Source organism: Trachinotus anak, unplaced genomic scaffold (assembly GCF_046630095.1).
Source record: "Trachinotus anak isolate AG129_WGS33_773 ecotype Australia unplaced genomic scaffold, CSIRO_AGI_Tana_v1 ptg000001l, whole genome shotgun sequence".
Classification (NCBI taxonomy): Eukaryota; Metazoa; Chordata; class Actinopteri; order Carangiformes; family Carangidae; genus Trachinotus; species Trachinotus anak.
In genome coordinates this window covers 14,044,737-14,063,647 of record NW_027273852.1, presented here as the reverse complement: position 1 = coordinate 14,063,647, position 18,911 = coordinate 14,044,737, and the positions used below count along the sequence as shown (strand labels likewise).

At 43.9% G+C, this 18,911-nt stretch overlaps 1 protein-coding gene across 7 annotated transcripts in view; it reads right to left on the bottom strand.

Moving 5' to 3' along the window:
- tbc1d4 (TBC1 domain family, member 4) overlaps positions 1 to 18,911 on the bottom strand; it is a 28,271-nt gene that overhangs the window by 4,382 nt on the left and 4,978 nt on the right. The window contains exons 2-21 of one of the 7 annotated variants that reach the window (XM_071479156.1): positions 16,804 to 16,932; positions 16,467 to 16,704; positions 16,052 to 16,290; positions 14,885 to 14,974; positions 14,300 to 14,404; positions 14,015 to 14,147; positions 13,793 to 13,884; positions 13,499 to 13,609; positions 12,401 to 12,523; positions 11,782 to 11,841; positions 9,285 to 9,496; positions 8,649 to 8,801; positions 6,004 to 6,161; positions 4,740 to 4,962; positions 2,990 to 3,144; positions 2,707 to 2,865; positions 2,391 to 2,491; positions 2,144 to 2,287; positions 624 to 783; positions 263 to 432 (exon numbers count right to left, since the gene is read on the bottom strand). In XM_071479156.1, coding sequence (XP_071335257.1) covers positions 263 to 432; positions 624 to 783; positions 2,144 to 2,287; positions 2,391 to 2,491; positions 2,707 to 2,865; positions 2,990 to 3,144; positions 4,740 to 4,962; positions 6,004 to 6,161; positions 8,649 to 8,801; positions 9,285 to 9,496; positions 11,782 to 11,841; positions 12,401 to 12,523; positions 13,499 to 13,609; positions 13,793 to 13,884; positions 14,015 to 14,147; positions 14,300 to 14,404; positions 14,885 to 14,974; positions 16,052 to 16,290; positions 16,467 to 16,704; positions 16,804 to 16,932 — 2,955 coding nt within the window. Of the gene's footprint in view, positions 1 to 262; positions 433 to 623; positions 784 to 1,189; positions 1,400 to 2,143; positions 2,288 to 2,390; positions 2,492 to 2,706; positions 2,866 to 2,989; positions 3,152 to 3,652; positions 4,719 to 4,739; positions 4,963 to 6,003; positions 6,162 to 8,648; positions 8,802 to 9,284; positions 9,497 to 9,863; positions 10,011 to 11,781; positions 11,842 to 12,400; positions 12,524 to 13,498; positions 13,610 to 13,792; positions 13,885 to 14,014; positions 14,148 to 14,299; positions 14,405 to 14,884; positions 14,975 to 16,051; positions 16,291 to 16,466; positions 16,705 to 16,803; positions 16,933 to 18,911 lie in introns of those variants that run through there. The other 6 variants (XM_071479164.1, XM_071479173.1, XM_071479183.1 and 3 more) reach the window with 6 other exon arrangements.

Below are 18,911 nucleotides of genomic sequence, written 5' to 3'. Positions count from 1 at the left end.
GGGTTCAATGGACTCACAGAGCCACTGCAGACACTGTAGGTTTATAGCCTTGTCTTAATATTATTTCAACAACAAGACTAATATTGGTCTTGTCTTACATTATGGTAAATAAGGGATGTTGGACGCATTTTCCACCATCACAAGCACTGAGAAGCTTTTAACCAGTGACCAACCATGTGATATCTATTACGTTTCCATGGCTCACTGGGCTTAATTATTTGGAAACCTGAGACTGTATTTTATTGAACTTCACACTTTGTACCTTGGCAATGGTCTGCTCCATCTGTGTCTGAGTGAGGGTGGGGAGTGTAGTTTTCAGATAGTCCACAATGCTCTCAAAGCTGTCACACTCCACTATCTCCCCCTCATGGCTGCTCAGCAGACAGAGGGCCACTTTAAAGATTACTTCGGTCCCCTGGACAAATACAAAATCTGGGGGAAAAAAAAAAACAAAAAAAAAACACACACACACACACACAAGCATAACAGTAAAAACACTTTACACACTTCAAGCTGTAATTGGTATGAGGCTATTTAAATGCCAGCCTCTTTTGAAAATAGCATTGTGCTGATAAGCAATTGTGTGTGAGCAAACACAGGGGGCCATTATTCTAAAAATATACCAAAGATGCGGGACACGAAGCCGAGAGGGAACTGTGAGGCGAAGAGGGTGAGGAACCACGGCGCTGCGTAGAGGCTGGGGCAGATCTCGTGCTCCTCGAAGTGATTGTACAGCTCACGGTGGTAGTCGTGTAAGAGTCTGGAGAGCTGGTACATCTGAACCTGGGATAACACAGACAGCATGTACAGGCTTAAACACTCACATGCAAAAACACATAATACGCATACAGGTCCAAACAAGCTTTGCTACAACAAACTGGTGTATCTGGATCTGCAAGGGAGAGAGCATCACAGGGCAATCTAAAAAATCATCAGCTGTCAAATGAACCTTTACCCGAGCAGGGAGCTCCTCTAGTGCTGCCACTGTTGTTTTAGAGACTTGCTCAGACATGAGGCCAAGCACTGATGAGCCATACTAACTCTTTTGCAATATATTACAACGATCCTGACAAGTGCTACAGTGAAATGCACAGCAGAGAGAAAAGAGAAGCAGAAGTCTGGTCAAGCTAAAACTAGACTGTTATCAGTCTTACAGTTTCCTGACGGTTACAAAAAACACAAGCAGTACCTTTGTGTCCTCGCACTCAACTCACTGCACAAAGAAAACAACACGGATCCCTCGTCTTTGAAAAACTTTGGGTTGGTCTTGCAGCGTGAGGGAGAACCAAGAGGCCACTCCTCGGCTAAATGGTTACCAGCTGCGGATTAAACATTACCACACCTGCTGATGCTTTTACCCAGGTAAGGTCAGCTGATGTTTAACTAGAGCTAACAGAGCAGGCATGCAGGCGTGGTTTAAATAAGAGGTGGAGACTGTTTGCTGTTGCCGATTAATAAGCCACATAGGTGAGAGGAGGGCTGGGCTTCTTACAGCAGGCAGATCATAGCTTTAAAAAAAAAAAAAAAAAAAAAAAAAAAAAGAGGCCAGTGTGCTTGTAGCTCACATACAGTTTGTAATAAGTTAGAAACATATACAACAGGATTTAAATTTAAAGTCACTACGTATGATTAAAGCTCTTTTATTATTCTGAGCTCAAATCCTTAAATTATTCAGAATCAATGTTTACAAAAAAGAAAAATGGGACAATCCTGGTGAGAGGTGGTATCGCCTATGTGTTGCTGCTTAATCCCTGTGCCCTTGGGTCATATCTATACATCGCTGTCTATCACAGCATCTTTCTAGAGAAGGAATTTTGAAGGCTCTGATACCTCTTTGCATTGCTCTTGTAATTTATTGCCCTCTTGTGGTGTCAGCAAGGTACTGTCCCTGGAAACTAGCTTGGGTCCAGCTGTTATATCTGTCATTTTCATGGGTGTGTCCTTCTGATAAGGGCTGGAGCTTGTCGAGTGGAGAGGACGGTAGCTTTTCAGGAATCATTTATGATATGTACACAAATCTGTTATGTCTGTTATTTTGCAGGAATGAAATGTCGAGGGTTCTGTTGCTAAAATGTTACCACAGAGTAATAAGATCCGCCCCATAACAAGCTGAAGTGGTTCTTTCACCCATTCACCCACTGACCTGCAAAGACACCATGTCAGGTCTGTACTGCCGCCGGATGCCGAGGTCATACATGAAGAACTTCAACATGTCAAAGGCCTGTTCCTCGCTCATGTGCAGCAGCAGCACTCCAGCCACGAAGCTGATACCCTGGCAGTAGCCAACCTGTGTGGCACAAAACAAAAAAACAAAGGTTTTATGACATTCACCACATGTCATAAAACCTGTACAGTGGTTTACTGTGGGGAAACGGGATTATAGGATGTACCTCTGTATCCAGCAGAGAGTAGGCTTTGAGGAGGTTGTAAAGGGAAAGCTGCCCTGCACCCAGCTGGGCTGAGAAGTACTGGTGGGTGGGGAAGGTCCGGCCTGAGGGAGAGGGAGACAGATGATATTCAGTTAACGTAACGAGAAGATGCACAGGGGAAACTTTTGTGTAGTTGTTTTTTTAGTTCACCCATGAATGAGTAAAAGAAGAATAACAACCAAACTACTCCTAAACTACAACAAATAATAAAATAATAATGATAACCTCTACTCATAGAGCAACTGAGGCTGAAGCTTTTGGCCAATCATGTACACACCTAGATCCACCAGAATAGCATGCTGCTGTGCAGTGAGCTGCTTCAGCAGGTCATGGTAGGCGGTGTCCGGGGCATGCTGGCGCTGGGGCAGTCTGTGACGCAGCCGATGCTGATGGGAAAGGAGCAACCAGACCTCCCCACGCCTGCTCTTCGGAACACCTGCACACAAAGATGAAGATTATATGAGGAGTTACAGATACACAAATTGGTGAGCTGATGTCCACTACCTCTTTCTTTATTTTCAGTTTTTGCACACACACACACACACACACACATCTTTCACCTTGGCAGAGTGCGCGATACATCTCCTCTTTGTCTTGTGGGACTGTCGTTCTGCCTGGGGCGGTCAGTTTTCTCTCCCACAATGCCTGTGCATCTTTGGAGCACTGGCCCACTTCCTGGTAGTTCAGCTTCATCTTGCGGATGTGCAGCTCATCTCTGCTCGCTGCAGCACAGTCAACAGAGACAAAAAGAAATGAAACAGATGAGATGAACATGTTCAACGTCATTTTTATCGACTGAAGATTCTCTTGCCGTAGAAAATCAACACCAAAGAGTGAACGAAGGAGGCTGTACTAGGAAAGTACGAGGCCCTTCTGCTTTTGCTTTGATGAAACAGAATGTAGCCGACTGAAAAGACATCACATTAGAGAGCAGCACCTTTTGCCACCAGCTCCCATGGAAAGCCTACCACGTAAACACAAGCCACAATACCCACATTAACATTAAAAATACATCTTTATTATGCTGAAGTCATGAAAAAGCCACATCAGAGGTACAGAGGTGTGGAGGGGCACAAAGGACAAAAGAAACAAAAACACCATGATGTATGATCGTCCCTGAACATGCAAACAAAATAAGCTGAATTGAATGAATATAATAACTAACACCTAAAATCATGCACACCATCTGCCTTGATCCCAAGGGCTCCTTTTATATGGCTTACCTTCTATTGAAAACGGTTATTCACAGTTATGTCCTCAGACCAGCATTGGTGTCACAGTAACAAACAAAGGGAAAGAGACGGATTGGTATAGTAAATCAGAAACAGCTACACATGGCAGGTGCATCCCAAGGCTAAACAAAATAAACCTTCTCTTTTCCTCCATCACCTCCGTTAATGTTAATGTTACTTGTTGCTTTTTGTTTGGCCATGGTTTGAGTTACTGACTTTTACCATTTACAAGGTGGAGTTTATTTCATGCCTCTTCATTTTAATCATCTAGTTCTTATAATAAAGTAGCTAATTAACTCTCTCAAATGGCCTCTACTTCCTCGTCTCCCCTCTTATTCCTCCTCTTGTCTCCTGTTAACTTCCTGTTAAGGGACAAGTGGTTGCGAGGGGAGGAGAAAAAAAAAGCAGTGCTAAAAAAGTTCTTTGGAATGCATCCTGAATAACCTTGGCCATTAGAGGGTGATGTTTTGCCAATGCTACTGTATATCCTGTTATTTTACTGAACCTTGAAGTAATAGTGCTGCTACTGCTGGTTTCCCAAAAAGGAGAATTAGTCTCGTGCACTGTAACCCACTGAGCGTATGCATGTTTGTGCATCTGCATGTGTTTGAAATGTGTGTCAGTATGCAACACCACAACATTTAGCTCTAAATATAACTGTGCTCCAGAATCCCAAAGCAACACGGCAACATTGGACCTCTCAAAATAAACAGAAATGAAAGCTTTAAAAGTCCCTAACCTCAATCCCTGTCCACGCTGTCTCAGTTAGCAACAACAAACTTGATATTATGTGAGTGCAATGGGACAAGAGTGGAAGTTCCCACTGTAATAAATATCTTTTATAGGCAGATGAATCTTAACAATAAGACCCAGTATGAGCAGATTTCAAAAAAATACAGCCCCATGACAAATTATAATTACCAGCTGAGTCTGCAGAGAAACAAATGCACTAAACATCAAAGTGAATGATCCAGTCACAACAAGACTACAGACATCGTCTTCTTCATTTTTGTCATTCATGTGACCAAAACAAGGATTTGTTCTAGGCTGATTTTCACTTAATATACACAGGAGTGACCGACACTCACCCTCCAGTCTCTGGTTCTCTTTCTCCATGCGCAGCAGGAGGATCTGCTGGTGGATGGCAGTCTTCCAGAGGGCCCGGTAGTCGGCCCCCGTCTTTTTAGGCCTCTCCCCAGACAGGGGGTCATCCGTCAGCGGCAGCAGATGCCCCAAAGGGTCCAGACTCGAGTCCAAGGCGTGAGGAGAGAGAGGCAACAGCTCCCTTGTATCAGAGTGGTCTAAAAACATCAATAGAAAGTACACATGGGAAATATATTTTTAATTACCAATGTTTTTCTGTATGAACAGTTAATCTAATGACTGTGTAATAATGAAAGGGCTTGTCTGCAATACTGAGTCCACAGAGAATCATACCCCAACTCTGTAGCACTACAGAGCTTTTCAGCCTCTTGTAACTTATTATTTTGGTTTTACAGCATATCTGTTGCATGGTTTCATCCACCACTCTCATCGGCCCTGTTTCCTGCAGCAGCAGCGAGCAGCTGTAACTCATTGTAATTCTAACTAAGCAGCACCAAACAACAAACACATTTTGAGGTAACTAGCTGGTGAAGCAAGTGGACCATTTAAAGAGCCAGATATTTTCCTCAGTTGCTGGGGGAGACAAATCCAGGGCTAAAGAAAGAGTGTCAAAAAGTGGACATGTTATTGGTGCTGCAAAGCTTTGTGGATAAAGAAATATAAAATGAAAACTTGTATATTTGATGTATGAGGACATGTGCTTTGCAAAAGTAAAACAAAACAATTTAAATACAGCTGCTGAAGTCATGTCACCAGATCTCTCACTGCATCACCACTTGTATTTTGATTTGCCCTGCATCACTGCCCTGATTGAAGGCAGCATTTGCAAGATATAGTAATAAAAAGCATGACTGCTTCAATTTTGTAATGTTTGTTAGCCAAGATGTTATGAAGCCCTGAATCTGGGAGCAATCTGCTAGCTACTGTCCCTGAGTAAGATAGCAAAGACTATTCTACAGACAAGATAACTGGCTGTGGGTACAGGTCGGAGGATTACCATCACATTGACCTGACAATGATGGATTATGGGAAATACCTCTTTTCTTTCAACCCTTACTGCTTTTCACATAGATTCTTGCAACTTTAAAGTCAGATGGTTCAGAAAATAAATTTCACAAGAATCGAATGTTCCTCCTGCCTTGTACTCATTTTCTATGCACTTTTGGATTATTCAGAGCTTATTCATTGTGCATCACGTCATGTCTTGCCTAACTGCTAGAGGGATTGTGTTACCAGACCTGGGTGCTGCATGGATGCAGACGGCTTGTTCATTGGCGAAGCGACTCTCAGGAAGATCTTCTGTCTCCAGGAGACCCTGCGTGGGGTCGGAGGGAGACCTCCACTCACTGAGTCACTGCTGCAGCCAGACAGGGTCCTCTTCCTGCCTTCCCCATTGCTACGAGAGAGGACAGCAGCGTCACAGACACCCGATAAATCAGTCAGGTGTCAGCTTACACCAACTCTCCTTCAGCACTCTTTTTACAAATGCAGGCACACGCACGCACGCACGCACGCACGCACGCACGCACGCACGCACGCACGCACGCACACACACACACACACACACACACACACACACCCTTCAGTACACAAGCACACATACAAGAAACCTTAGACAAGCTTCTCATCTCAGCTTCTCCAAGCTGATGAGAAACATTCAAGATGAACCTTAAACGCACTGATGAAAAACATGTGCCAGGCCGATTCCCAATGTCTTTGTTAATAAAGCAGCAGTTCACAATTAGTGTGTAAAATGACAACAAACATCAGCCACACAAACAGCCAAGAAGTTGCTTTTTTTTTTAGTAGGGAAGAAAACCTGGTTAAAGAGCTGCTACCACTAGTACCACTATTACTAGTATCACTTTTGGTTCACATTTACAGTGACTCCTTTGCCAGACGCTTTTATCCAAAGCAACTACAGAAGTGCACAGTAAATGTGAGTTAGGCGTATTATTGATTGTTAAAAATGAATTACACATTAGTAAAATCACTTAATCAGCGCTCTGCCGAATCTTAAAGGGCCAATTTTGATGGTGCAGCCACAAAAACAACAGTTAACAGCTGTATCATATATACAAAGACAGTGAGGGTCTGTGGAATCCACCTGCTGTGCATTTTAACATACTACAAGTGTCTTTTATGCAAATGAGGTGGGTGGAATAAAGAGGAAATTGCAAACAGGTTTCTCTGAGTAGGAAAGTTTTCTGGAAGCTTAAAAGTGATAATAGGCAAAAATACAGCAATATTATTATGTATATTAGCATATTTTACATTTGTGGTATATCAAAAGTCAAATACTGTTTTTGCATCATGCAACTACCAATCCTATTGCCCAAAACAATTCTAAAAGTAAAAAAAAAAAATGTGACTAAAATATTACAGTAGATGAACCATGTCATGGTCTCTTCCTCTCTTACTTTTTGTTTTCCATAGACAATTTACAGCAGTGACATCGAATGTGACATATTTATGATATTATGTATTTGTGCGAATAGATATGTTGAAACTCTGGTTTATTTACAGATTTAACTAACTCTCTGCGCACACAGAAAAAACAAAGATGTTACATATTAAAATAAAATGTAAAGTACTGAAGCGATTTCACTCTTCTTACTTCTGATTATGTTCTACCTCCATTAAAGAAACAAGGTTTTTATGTCACTCACTGAGGATCTCTTGACACTTACAGTAGATAATAAGCTTGGTCAGCAAGCAAGTGCCTGTCTGATCATGTGGGCAATGAAAAACAGGAACTGACCTTGCACTTAGACTAATGCCACTGAGACAATGATTTCGCTCTTACAGCTGTTCTGCACATTTAATGTCGTCTCTCTAACAGATTCAAATTCCTCATTTGACACGTTACCTCCTATTATGTTTTCCTGTAAGTCAAGCCTTAAAGAAAGTCGCAGAAAAGTCACTGGGGTAAAGGTTTTTTCACAGTGCAACAGACAGCAAACCTGGCTGTGAATATCTTCGGATTTAAATACCCAGTGAGGTCTTTTCAACAAGTTGTCTTTTAAACGTGCTCTTATTCATCGTTGCAGCTGACGCATACTGAAAAAGCACGTCTTGTTCCTTTTGCCACGTTATCAATGCAAGAGCCTGGGAGATTGGACCGCTGTCAGAGGAGAAAAACATCCTGTGGATGTGACATTTTACAATTGTGGGCTCCACTGAATCTCATTCATAATGGAAATATTAACCTTTACCATCTGCCAACCAGACACCTAACCTGGCCTAGGCAGCACGAGGTTAGAAGATCTCGAGGCTGTCAGGAACATCCTTCATATGTCATGTTTTCTTGAACATACTATATTAGTTGATTTATTAGTGCAGCCTAATATTGATAACAACCTTTCAAAAATTAATACATCACTTAACTGAATCAGCATGATGCTTAGTGTGGCAATCCTAAGGCGCCGTGAATACCACTGGGCAGGAAAGGTGGTGGCACAATGTTGTTAATAAAGGCCATAAATCCAGGTTAAATACAGTTTTGCCGTGCAATAAAAAAAAAAGCTTCAAATTCCCATGCAAAGGCAACAAGAGAGGGGTGTATCAGCATCCCCTTCTATTTCTGAGTGAAACAGGAAGAGGGTAGAGACGACGGGGAAGAAACGATGGGGGAAAAAAAGAAAAAGCTTAAAAGTATCTTTGCTAATAAAAAGTTGCTGTGGATAGACAGGAAAAGAGTACAAAGATACAGGGACAAAAAAGGCAGGTGTTAAAAGGTTTGACAGCCAACATGTATGCGGCTACTGCCATCCCAGCAAAGAGCAGCTCGTCCCTCCCACCCATCTCATCCCCTTTTTTCAAGACCCTGACCAGTGCGTTTGGGGCGAATCGGGGGGGGTTTCGTTTGAGCAACCCCTCTCACCTCTTGAAGCTCCCACTGTCTGCTAGGGAGCCCAGGGAGCCCAGGGAGCCCTGGTAAAAGCTTTTCAGGAAAGTGGGAGCGGAGAAGGAGGAGGGGAGGCTGAAGGAGGACTCGCTCTCCGAAACGCTGCGCGTTCTCGAGACCGCCACGGGACTGGGCGAGCCAAACATGAAATGCCCACAAATGGAAAACAAACATTACACAAAAGAAAAGGCCTTCTGGTCGGAGCACAGAAAAACAAGGAGGAACTCAAGAGGGATCAAAACAGTGACAGGAAACTTGTGAAGCTATTGTTCAAGGATAGAGGGGCAGGAGGTAGAGAGATTTAGGACTGATCAAAGTGCTGCAAATAGATCACATTGTCTGTGTGCACATCAAAGGTCAACTAAATATTTAGTTAGTGTGAAACTGATTAAATGAGAAGCAACTGGTCCTGATTGTTTGAGCACAGTTAGCATTAGCCATATCTTCAAAGAAAACACAGAAGCTCACCCTTGCAAAAAAAAAACTTTTAGTACAGTTCACTCAGTGAAACATCAACTCCTGCAGCTTTACTAAAGAGATGCATCTGATCGCTCCTTTCTCCCAGAGGTTCCAACTAGCAATGCAGCGACCGATAGGGGAAGCGCGAGTTACCTGCTCTGCAGCAGCTCTGGGTTCACAGACTGCTGTCTGTGCAGCGGAGCCTGTTTGCTGGCCGGCTGGCCCTCGAAGGAGATGCGTTTCTTCACAGGGGGGTGGCTGAAGGTGTGGGCACGCCGACGGAACTGCAGGCCGCCTTCCGGGTCGTCATCAGGGAAAGCAGGTGGGGAACCTGGAGGGGAGTGACCGGGGGATTCCTCATCCTGCTGAGGGGGCAAAAAATGTGAAAGGGAGACAGATGTCAGTGCATAAGTAAAACCCTGCAAGCGCAGTGCACACTTACGAGATTTTATATCTGGATTTTGGTTGGAGTTTCTCATCTATCTGTCCGTAGGGCTGAGTGACACAATGGCAGAATGATCAATAATGGCAGAGATAACCGCAATAAATATTACAATCCAAAATATTCTGTATAGCTATGCAGGCAATAACCTGGGAATAAGCAAAGGGATTCACACTGAAAATCACTCTCAATGTTTCATCAAACCACACACAGCTACTAATTCTATTTCAGAGGCCCAGCACGGAGCCAGACATAACACTCAGTGACTCAAGTTACAGGTCTGCACTCACCCAGCCAATGGCCAAGGACACCTCACAGCAAGACTCAGTCCAGGTTCAACTTTCCTCTCAACACTCTGAAACTCACTGTTGCCTCATGCCTGGCAGTACAACTCCCACATCTATTGTATTCTAATGGACAATGTCCTGTGACTCACAGCATCACACACCATTGGTGGGGAGGGATCTTTGGCGACTCAACTCCACATGAAAACCCCCCAATCCCCTCCCATCATGCTTTCAGACACTTCCCCCCTCCAAGATATGACATGACAGGAGACATTTGAGCTGCTTCTTTCAATATGCAAAGAGAAATTAAAAAATAAAACTGTAAGTCCTAATGGAGCTGCTGTTACTACCTCAAAAGTCCCTGCTCGGCCAGTCACGCTGCAGACCGCAAAAGGTCTGTTCCATCTGTTGCACACATGTAAATCACAGCACTGTCAGCTGAATGGTTTAATTGTGATTTGTACATGTGAGGAAACTGATAAGATGAAGTAGCTCAGATCACCCACAGACACTCGTGCAGTGCGCCGTGTCCTGTGACATGGGCCAAGAAGAGGAAGCCAGGACAGGCATGGCTCAGCAGACACAAAACAAAGTGGACATCCTGACTTGGATTTCCTGCCTGCCAGGCCATCGGCATCCTGACACAATCCCCAGATGACTACTCACTCGCTTAATTGCAAGGCAAACAACATTCTTCTGATTGTCAGAAATGCAACAAAAGGGCAGCACCTGAGAGGGAAGATCCTTATAAATACTGACACATACTGAATGTAATAGTTGTTAGTTCTGCAACAGAAACAGGGAGAGGATGACATCCTCAGGATGAAGCGAACAACAATATTTGCTACTCAGAAGTCACTGTGACTATGACTATGACCAATTTATGTTTGTAACTGTGCAACACACAGTATCAGTGGATTTGGTGAAAGGGGGAGATGTAGCACTTTAATAAAATCCCCCTATCATAATCCCAGTAAATCTGACGTAACATGACTGATGCAAAAGGTAAAGTAAAAGTCTTATGACAGCTGGAAGGGTCCATTTCATTTCTCAATGTGTTCAACATCATGAGCATCGCATCCTCAGAGGGGAATTCCACTGATTTTATAGATCAAAGTCAGTTTACAGGTCTTGGGAAGTGCTTCTGCACATGTGTGAAAAGTTGTATGAAGTCTTTTGTGGCTTCCGAGGAAGCTGCGTGAAATATGATCAATCAATGATCAATTTCAAGTTTGAAAATGAAATAAAAACGTGGAGATGTGGAGTTAAAAACAAGTGAGTTCACCAGACCTCTGCAGCTCATCTCAGCTCAAGGCCATTGCTACTAGCTTAACACACTCGAATCCATAACCAAACTGTCAGCAGTAGCGTTGCACTGTGGGTAATGTAGGCACCAAGTTTTGTGCAGAAAGAAAAAAGACAATATATATGGTTCTGCTGCATTGATTTTGATGATTTTTCTTGAAAACGTTCGTTGTGCATCTGACCATTTAGCAGTGCAATGCCAAATCACTGAAGTGCTCTTTTTAACTTCATCATGACTGACGGGGGGTGAGAGGAACTACATCACACCCTCACTCCACATTCTGCACAGCAGTAACGCAGTTGCGCCAACAACCCCAAATGGTTCAGAGACAGTTCTGTAAACACGCTCCCTGCTTCCCGATTCTGTCTTTTGGCCAATGCAGCTTCATCATGAAACTATGTGGGAACAACACAGAGCAGAATCATGTATCCGTGAGAGAGGAGCACTGTTGGCAGCCTCCAACTGCTGACACCGATGAGAGTGAAAGCATGCTTATCTTCCTTTCCTGAGGACAGTGTTGGAATATAACATGCTTTTAACAGCAACTGAGTAAAAAGTGAGAATTCCCAGAGTCCCCCGAGAGAAATTCTCCACTTCCTCCACAAGGACACTTACTCTTTCAAAACTGCCAATGCTTCCCATGCTTCCCAAGCGGCCCCGCATTCGGCTGGCACCCTGGTGACAGAGGGGATTACACAACATCAAGCAAGTTCTGGAAAAACAAATGGTAAATAAAAACATTAACTATTAAGAATATTTTTACACGACCGTTTTTTTTCTGTTCTTGACAAAAAGAATTGTCAAGGCAATAATAACCTTAACAGTGTTCAGTTAAGTCGCTAAGACAATAACAGATGGCAGTAGAGGTGTCAGATCGCCTGCGTCCCTCTACTGAGGAATTATTCTGCTGTCTCACTGGCAGATATGGGTCAATCCAAATCCCCTGCATGACAGTGACACCAAAACTGCAACGGATACAAAGACTGAGCAGGAGGACACATAAAGGTACCCAGCATAGAGACTATAGTCAGTCAGGGGTGAAGAAGAGACAGAGACAGGGATGAACTTGGAGAGAGAGAGAGAGACATGATGAGGATAAAAGGAGCAGGAAACTGCAGGAAATTAAATAAAGATAAAATATGGGCCGGGGGGGGGGGGGGGGGGGGGGGGGGGGGGGGGGCAGAGAAGGAAATGTATTTGAAAAAAAATAAAACATCCCTCTGCTCAGACGCACCCTTGCAAAGATGTTCTCTAGAGAGCTGGTGAGGGAGGTGCGTGCTTTATTCTTGAGAATATCAAGTTTGAAGCGACTGCTGGTGGTGGCGCCGTCTGCTGCCGCCGAGCTGTTTGCTGCATTCTGTCAAACGACAACAAAGGACAGAAATGATTAATAGCATCTGACTGCAGTGATCAGTGAGTATACAAACTCAATGGGCCCATGCAGTAGCAGACCACATGACCAAGGCTGTGAGGAATAGCCTACGGCTTCTGGTTGCGTGGATAATAGCGGAGCTGTTGTTGGAGCGCTGCCATTTGAATGATAACATTTAACATACAGCCCCTCAGGTGAGATCATGGGACAGATAATGGGAGGCGTTTAACTTTACATTTAAGTCCTTGCAGGGAGAGATCCAGAGGGCTGAGAGACTACTCTGCATAAAAGCTGTTCCTTTTCAGGTCCCATATTTTACATGTTTTATTTGATATCCATAAGAAGATATATTTGTGGTTTTAAGAAAATACATCAAAAATAACAAAAAACATCTGAATGTAGTTTTATATCTCCTCTCCCTCTCTTCTGATTGGCTGACTGTTTTCTGAGTGATCAAATAAAAACAGCAGATTTCAGGTCAACACTCAGAGAAACCAAATCCTACAAGGTTGGATGGTGGGTCCAGGTGGGCGGGGCTTGGGGCGTGGCTGAGGGAGGTGACTGCTTTTGTGTGACATCACAAAGTTGCAGAAGTCCTGACGGCTCATTTTAAGGCATTAGTTTCTGAGTACAGGTTGTGTGCATTTCTCTGTGGACTGAGCACTTTGATACTTTCATAGTATTAATACAGAACCTAGACCTGCTTTATAATCAGATTTTAAAATCTCACTTTTTAATATATGGGACCTGAATGGACTTTTTTTTAAATGTCAAGGGTGCTAAAGGCTCTTAAAAACTCTTTAGGCATTCACTCCATTAAATTTCCTCCATAGCGTGTCTGAGGCCTTAGAGGTACGGTCATCTAGAGGGAGCTCGGAGCAGAGCCGCTGCTCCTTCAAGTCCATCGGAGCCAGCTGAGGTGGTTCAGGCATCAACACCATCCACAGGAAAAGTGATTACCTGAGGGGCTTCTCCAATGTGAAGATGGGACTTTTGTTTGGTTTCACAAACATGTCTTAGATGAAGAATCACCAGCTCATTCTCTTCTTGGTCTGACCCGGGCTTCAATCTCTGCACGAACAGACACACAAACACTCAAAACTCAAGATGGAAAAAAAAAACCAACTGCTTTGAAGCGGAGGCAGGATCAGTATAAATAAATGGTTTCTAGCAATGAATCACCAAAAAAACGTTATTATGTCACGAGTTTCTCCGACAAAAAGTGTTCTTCCTCTGAGCAGAGGCGAACCTTACCTGAACTCGCTCAAAAATTTCTGCCTGCTCGTTGTCAGTCAGCTGGGAGAGATATTTTTGGATGGCCAGCTTCGCTCTGGGTGGGTAGAGACCTAAAAACAGAAGAGGAAATAGGAATATTCTTTTATCCTGCTTTAACTCTGTGAAACAGACCGTGCCATGCATCAATATATTCATGAGTCAGGCAAGGGCTGGATGTGTGACTGTGTTCATGTGGCTTACCTTCAATCCGCTCGCAGAGCTTGTGCAGGTCATGCATGGGGCAGGCTTCACATAGCTGGATCTGGGTTTTATTGCTTTGTAAGGCTGCTGCTGTAGTGAAGGCCTGCTTCAGGGTCAGCATCACCTCATCTACCTGATGCACACAGTCAAACATCGGGGCAAGACACACACACAAACACACGCACAAAACACAACACAGAGATTTTTAGTAAAGATTCACATGAAAATATCAGGTTAAGAGAAGAAGCTGAGGCGATTCTCATTCACATCTTTTGAGTGACTCACCAGGGACTCACTGGCACACTGGAAAACGTAGCAACAATACTGACTGGGACCAGACTCTGATTGGTCCCGACAGATGAAACCAAAATGGTCGGTCTGCTTGATGCCCTGTGTCAAAGTCAAGACAAACAGGAAACTAGAATAAATCACACCATGGGAAGACCACACTTTTGTACCTTTGTATTCAGCCCAGCTTCACAAATGATGAAACTGAAAATAAGAATGGCACGTCACCGACACCATAATGGCTCTTAGCATTCTCCATTTCCAGTTTTCATTTAATTAGTGAAAGGGCTGCTTTGCTTTTACGATACACAACATTTTCTTTATGCAGGACGTCCATTCAAAGGAACGGGACTGCATCAGGCAGCAACAGATTTCTGCATCACTGATAAAGATGTCATTTGCCATCAAATTAAGGATCGAACATAAAAAGCCTGCTGTACTGTAAAGGACAGGCACTCATGCATTAGATGTCTGGGAAAGAAATGCATGAAATTAGTCCGAGCTTATCCCCTGACAAGGGCTGCAGCAGAGACACGAGAGAGAGGCTTTTAGTGTAAATACAGAGAGTAAAAATAAACCAACCTGACAGCAGGATGAGATATCTTTGAAGTTCTTCTCCAGCACCACTGTTTTACTGTCTGGACTTATGAGATTTACTTCAAAACGCCCCACCTGGGAAAGTGTATTTTGGCCAGACACACACAAAAAAAAAAAAAACAACATGTTCATACAGTTTGTAGATCATGGATATAACTTTAGGCAAAGAGGACAGCAGTGTCCAGTATCTCATCACAACAACTAGGACTATTCTGAGACCCGTTCAATGACATAAACACACTCACTCAAATTCAAGGTCAATAAGTCCGCACCAATGATTTTTCCCATAATTGACTGCTACGTAGAGGATCATATTGAGCGTTGTGCTCCAGTTTTTAAAATTAGCTTCATGAGGAGATGGGCATGGTGTGTGAGGAATGGCAGCTGGCTCGCTCCGCAGTCCACATGCTTTTCATAAAGCGCCCACCATACGTTTGCACAGGAGCAGCGCCGCGGTCACAAATTCTGCTCAGGAGTTACAGCCTCTTTAACTGAAGCAGTAACACGGGGGGGGGCGAGCTGGTCGGTACAGTCTAACTACCAGCCACGTGCACATAAAAATGATTTGCTCTGACGAGAGGCTCAGAGGCTGAACCGAGCAAGCAAACTAAGCCACCATGAAGGGAGGGTTTCAGCGACAGCGCGCTGAGGCTAGCAAGCATTTGGTTTTCTGGTGTTACAGGTGGGATCAAGTTCTTCAAGACAAGTTATGACTTGGCAGTAATGAAAAAAAACACGTCCATCTTATTGGCAAAGGAGTACAGTCAAACTGCTGCCTATAAACCTAATACACGCTTCAATTTTGGAGTCAGTCCAAAGAGAATGAAAGTTCAACTGTAAATTGTATGTTGTTCAGCTACACCACAATCACACATAGTACTCATTCTTTTAAGTTCACTACAAATGACTGTAATTCAAATATAATAGATCCCTCAGTCCAGGATGGGCACTTGAAAGCATACTAAGCCACAGGTTGTAATTAGAGAACATTGCTGCGACGATAAATCTTCTCAATGTCAACGGCCTGAGAGTCTGCAGTCAGCTGGACTCGGAGATAAGGCGCTGTGCACATTCTGAAACCAAGACATCAGCAAAGCTGCAGCACATCGCCACCTTTCGAGGAAATGTTTCTCTTTATTAAACTTCCTGTACCTGAAAGAGCATGGTGCGGTTCTTGTCTGCATCAGACGGCTGAACGTGGTTCGGTGCGCTGGCGTGCCTGCGGCGTGTGGGTGCCTTGATGATGCCCTCCCCGGGCTTCTTTTGCAGACTCCCTGCCAGGCTGCTGCAGCGCGTGCGAAATTCCTGAGGCTCCTCAAATCCAGAGTCCTCCAGGATGCACTCTGGGAAGGCTCCTCGCAGGCTGCTTTGACTGGCGCTGCTGGAGAGGCCTTTACCGGTGTGTCAGACACAGATACACCTGAGTGATTCATGTTGCTGGCACACACTCATTTTATTTTTTCACAGCCTCTTTTGTCTACCTGTGTGTAAAATGAAAGAATTTCCAGTAGCTAATCTGCTAATCAGTTAATCTGATTCAGTTTTGGTTTTCTGTTATTGCCTTTACCTCCACCTCTGATCACGTCTTCCACTCCAGGAACTTCTGGGTCTTCCACATTCTCATTCAGAACAGAGGAGAGTGGGTCTCCTTCTTCCCCGATGAGGAACTCGACAGGGGCGCTCTCCATGGACCCTCGCTGGCCGTTCAGCAGGCGCAGGCGCTTGCGTTCCACCTCATGCTGGCGAAATTTATCGATGCAATCATCAATGAGGGTGGATGGAGCCTTCTTGTGCCCAACTGTCACCTGGAATTTTTTTTTTTTTTTTTAATCCAACGGTATTCATTCAATGACCTTTAAAGGAAAATACAACCATATATCTGAAGTGCATGCACAGATTCCTACCTTGCCACAGTAAAGCACTTCAAATTTCTGGGAGTTGTAGAAGGCCTCGTCAGCTTCCTGTTTGGGCTTGGTGTCTTCCTTTAGGGCTGATTTGGACACTTGGCGAATACTGCTGATCACCTCAGGGACCTGTAAGAAAGGAGAGAGGAACGAAGGGATATGATGAATAGGAAGACTTTAACCAGGAAAATCATAACAAAAGAGACGGGGAAGGGAGGTGGAAGCAAATACCAGGGGACATTTTCTCTGCAGTTCATCCTCTAACTGAAAAGCACGAGAATCCCATAACTCAACACAACTGAGGTAGGCAAATTAACATTAATAGAAACAACTTTATTACCTAGAAAAGTTCAAGTAAAAAGCACAAATAAAATGTCCTGCTGCCAACCGGGACTGATCCCCCACATATAAAGTAGTGCCATCATATCGGTACATGTGTCTTGGACAGAAGTAGACAGTCAACAAGCAAACGTGTCCACATGGCATTTCCAGTTGACTCGGGACAAACTAATTACATAGCCCGACTTCAAGTTGTATCTTAAATGTAAAAAAAAAAAAAAAAAAAAAAAAAAAAAAAACAGCAGAATGTTTGAACTAGCATAAGCTAGTCAACAATGGAGACAGACTAAACACCACAATGGAGTCACAACAGGGCACGCAGCCAGGGAACACCCACACTCTGTGGGACAGAAGACAAAAGGAAGAAATCAGAGACTTGAAGGTCGCTAAGCCTGTTTCGGCTCCACCGTGTCAGACACATGCAACTTGTCCAACACCTGCAGGATCAGCCAGCGCCATCGAAGAAGTGAATGTGCCTTTACGGTAACTTGACTTTATGAAGAAAAAAAAACAAACAACAAACAAACAAAAGTCAAGACAGAAAATATAAGCAAATTCTTAAGCAATGCTTGAGAATGTGAAGCCAATTCAGTCTTGAGACACTTTTGCAATTGAGAGTGAGGGGGGAAGAGAAATGAATCATTGCTGAGCTTAAATTTTGGCAGACTGCTCTCTGAAAAGCAAGAGTGCCTAGAACCAGGGCCACAGCCAGGGTCAGCCAAATCCTGTGTTTAAGACAACAATGAGCGCGAAAGCAAACAGTGGCTCCACACACTGCACACATCTCCTATGGTGTCCGATAAGAGCAGCACACTGACTGTTGAGCAAATATATTTATAATGTAGACTAGCGAGGGAAGTTATGTAACATTATACTTCAGAGGTGTGACCAGCACCGCATAGAAGCGAGAGGGCAGACAAACAGGAAAGGAAAGCTTGGGAAGAAAATACAACATCCTGACACGGTCTGGCCCTGCTCTTCACAGACATCTGTTCATGTATGAGACACAGAGATGAAATACTCGTCCGCCATATTGCTGCTGTGGCAACACGAGCTATTTTAAAGCCCCATTTTCCAAGTCCCTGCCTTCCCAAGGGCTGGGCCGTGCAGGGCTGCTGCCAGAGGACTGCATTAAGATGAAGAAGGCAGGTGATGGGGGTGGTGGGTTCTTGCTCATACATACTCAAACCTTCTTTTCACTCTAACAAACCTCTGACCTGCGCGATTGATTTTCTAAGTGTTCGCTGTCTCATTTTTAAGGAACTTTCAAAGATTCTTTATGAGATTCGGCAGACTTCAAGCTGTCAAAGCAAATGTTTGCACACAAATATAGGCACAAAATAACCTGAAACATGTCATTTACCAAGTGTATAAACACATTAGCTTTGTGGAGTAAAGGGCAGTCCTGCATTGGCAAAAGCCAATGTTGACACTACAAGGTCGAGATAATTCAGAGGCCCCAGAGGCTGAGAATCACAGCTGTGTCCTGCACCACGTTATCACAGAGGAAAAAATGACAGCACTGTCTTAACATTTAAAGAAACTGCTGGATTATACATGAGTAAGATGACGCCACAGCGCCATTTGATCTGATTAATTATTTGTAGTCTACCCAATACAGAGCCAGTAGAGGTGCTCATTCCTTGGGTGGAGACAGGCACAGACAGGCAGAGCCCCATCAGAGAGTAAAGGCAAGCCATGTGTGTTTGAACATATTCAAACATATCCTCCCACTCCAACGGTTCTTCATGCTGGTTTTTATGTCCGAT